At 40.2% G+C, this 2,662-nt stretch overlaps 1 protein-coding gene across 4 annotated transcripts in view; it reads left to right on the plus strand.

The window, feature by feature from the left end:
- The window catches only part of LOC106868843 (S1 RNA-binding domain-containing protein 1), a 261,625-nt gene that overhangs the window by 255,984 nt on the left and 2,979 nt on the right, over positions 1-2,662 (plus strand). For all 4 annotated transcript variants that reach the window (XM_052969814.1, XM_014914279.2, XM_014914277.2 and 1 more), the window contains exon 17: positions 514-612. In XM_052969814.1, coding sequence (XP_052825774.1) covers positions 514-612 — 99 coding nt within the window. The remainder of the gene's footprint in view (positions 1-513; positions 613-2,662) is intronic.

Here is a 2,662-nt window from a genome sequence, read left to right on the forward strand (position 1 = left end):
TCTAGACGGCGTTTTTAGATTTCATTATTTTATTTAACCCGGGCAAAGCCGGGTATTTCTGCTAGTTTACAATAAAGAGCTCAAAGTGATAGGCCTGTGTATCAATGTGTTTTATTAAAAGCAATGACTCTAACAAAAACAAAATGGATTTTGTTTAGTACATATTATATTCAAAATATATTCCTTTATCAAATTAATTGTGTTGAGGCAAACATCTTGCCAAGTCAAGTTGCCAAATCAAGTCAAAATTCATCAAATAAAAACCAGTTTATTGTAAAATCTAATTTTGAAACAGAATACTTTTGATAATCAAACTAAATATCTGTCTGTCTCTCTGACTGTTTTAACTATCTGTCTTTCTCTTTCTCTGGCATTCCTTCCTGAAGAAATGAATGGCGTAATTGTCCAGGTCATGATACACAATATAACAGACCTAATGAAAACTTTGCATGACTCAGTATTCTTCAGTTGGTGTTTATCTGATTATGTTTATGTGTTTTTACTGTGTTACAGGTGTTGAGAAACTTGCTAAGCAATATGAGATTGGTGAACCAACCATGTCATTGATCGTCACAGGACTTACACAAGCAATTAACTATGACATCAGAGAAGGTAATGTTTAATGTTAAATTACTTGTTCTGAATCATCGCCCACTTCCTCATCTCTCTCTCTCTCTCTCTCACCTCTATGCTTCTTAACTAATTGCTTACCCTGTCTCATCCTGTATATCCAGTATATCTATGTCTCTACCCAACATTTTATAAACTTAACATTGAATTAGAGTGCTAGATTAAATGCCTCACAATATACCACACGGTTCACTGTGTTCTGAGTTCAAATCCCATCATGGCCTACTTGGATGGTAGATTTAATCCATCACCCATTCTAACACCACCATATGGTACCTTCAGCAGAGTCCACTCTGTTGCAAGCATTCAGGTCAGACCTCTAGTTTAAGTTCACCTTTCTTCCTCTCTCTCCTATCAGTCTCAAAGGCATTACCTTTCTTCCTAACTAAAATATGAGAACAAAAAATGTCTTGCACGGTATTTATTCCAAATCTCTGCTGTCCAACTTCAAATCTCACCGAGGTTAACTTTTGCTTTTGGTTTTTTTTTTTGTGAGGTTAATGAATACACTCTTTCCTATTCTAGGCACAAGGCCCAAAACTTTTGGTGAAGGGGCCAGTCGATTAGATCAACCCCAGTATGCAACTGGTACTTAATTTATCGACCCTGAAAGGATGAAAGGCAAAGTCAACCTCGGCAGAATTTGAACTCAGAATGTAAAGACAAAATACCGCTAAGCATACTAACATTTCTGCCACCTTGGTTGATAAATAGAATAATTGTTCAATGACAGGGGATTGGCAGAATTACTAACATGCCAGATGGGATACCTTGCATTACCTGTTCTGGCTTTGTATATCCCGAGTTCAAATCCTGTCTTCTGTCACTAGGAAAAAAAAAAGATGGGGATGGATGACACTTCTGTTAAGAGTTGTGACTAACAGATAGTATTTTCATCATCATTTTAACATCCATGGAATTTCTTGAGATGGATTTTCTATGGCTGGATGCTCTTCCTGTTGCCAACTCTCATTTCCAAGCTAGGTAATATTCCCCATTACCAGATATGTTTTCATGGAAGATTAGCAACAAAGGATATCACTTGCATGGCAGTAACATTCATTTGCAACTATTGTGCAATGTCAAGGCAATGAGATGGTAAAACACACACACACACACACACACACACATTTATTGGGTCATCCCATAAATAATGTGGTTTTTTCAATTGCATGAACTAAAAGTCAGAGGGGAACGGGATAAACTACTTGCAGGCTGCAGGCTGGAAGAGGCTCCTTGGCAAGCCCTGTAGATGGCTGGACATGATTAAGGAAGATTTCCAGAGGTTCAACTTCATTTTGGAGGATGCAGGAAGGCTAGCACAGAACTTCCAGTGATAGAGGTCACTGGTGAACCTGATCGGCTCTATGCATGATGATGCCTCTGTGACCATTAGCCTGGGATGACCCCTGCCCCATTGAGCAAGAGCATGAGTGAGTGTGCCTATGTTAGGAATCTTCATTATTTGATTCAAACACAAAAATAGAGTGGCAAAAATAGTAGACCAGTAAACTAAATACTTTGCATTGTTCCCTAAATTCTGAGTTAGAATCTTCAAAATAAGGTTGAAACTTTTCTCGTTTTTTCTGGGACCAATAAATAAACACAACAGCCAAGTTACTCTCCTTGAAATCTGTAACTTGTGCTTTGTTGTTGTTGCGATCGGTAGTAGCTCCACTCTAGCGTTCTATAGAGGGTTAGTGGGAGAAAAGTGCGACAACGTTCTCGGGGAAACTCTAGGCGTCGAGGATAATCAGCTAAACAGTCTGTTCAGGAGAACTTTCGGGCCGGGGCCCATGGATAATTTCCAAAGGTCCCTCGCCTGGCAGTGCTACCGAGGTGCGCTACCTGTTTGAGACAAACTCTACCGACACGGAAGTGCCGTCAACCGGGCCTGCCCGAGGTGCGCTCAGGACGATGAAACCGTTCTGCACGCACTCGTCCAGTGCCCGAGCATTGCTAACCTGTGGGTCTATATCAAACAGCTACTGTCACGTGTAGGACGGATCCGGCTATCAGCTGAATCTATCGT

Source organism: Octopus bimaculoides, chromosome 7, assembly GCF_001194135.2.
Source record: "Octopus bimaculoides isolate UCB-OBI-ISO-001 chromosome 7, ASM119413v2, whole genome shotgun sequence".
In the NCBI taxonomy this organism is placed as follows: Eukaryota; Metazoa; Mollusca; class Cephalopoda; order Octopoda; family Octopodidae; genus Octopus; species Octopus bimaculoides.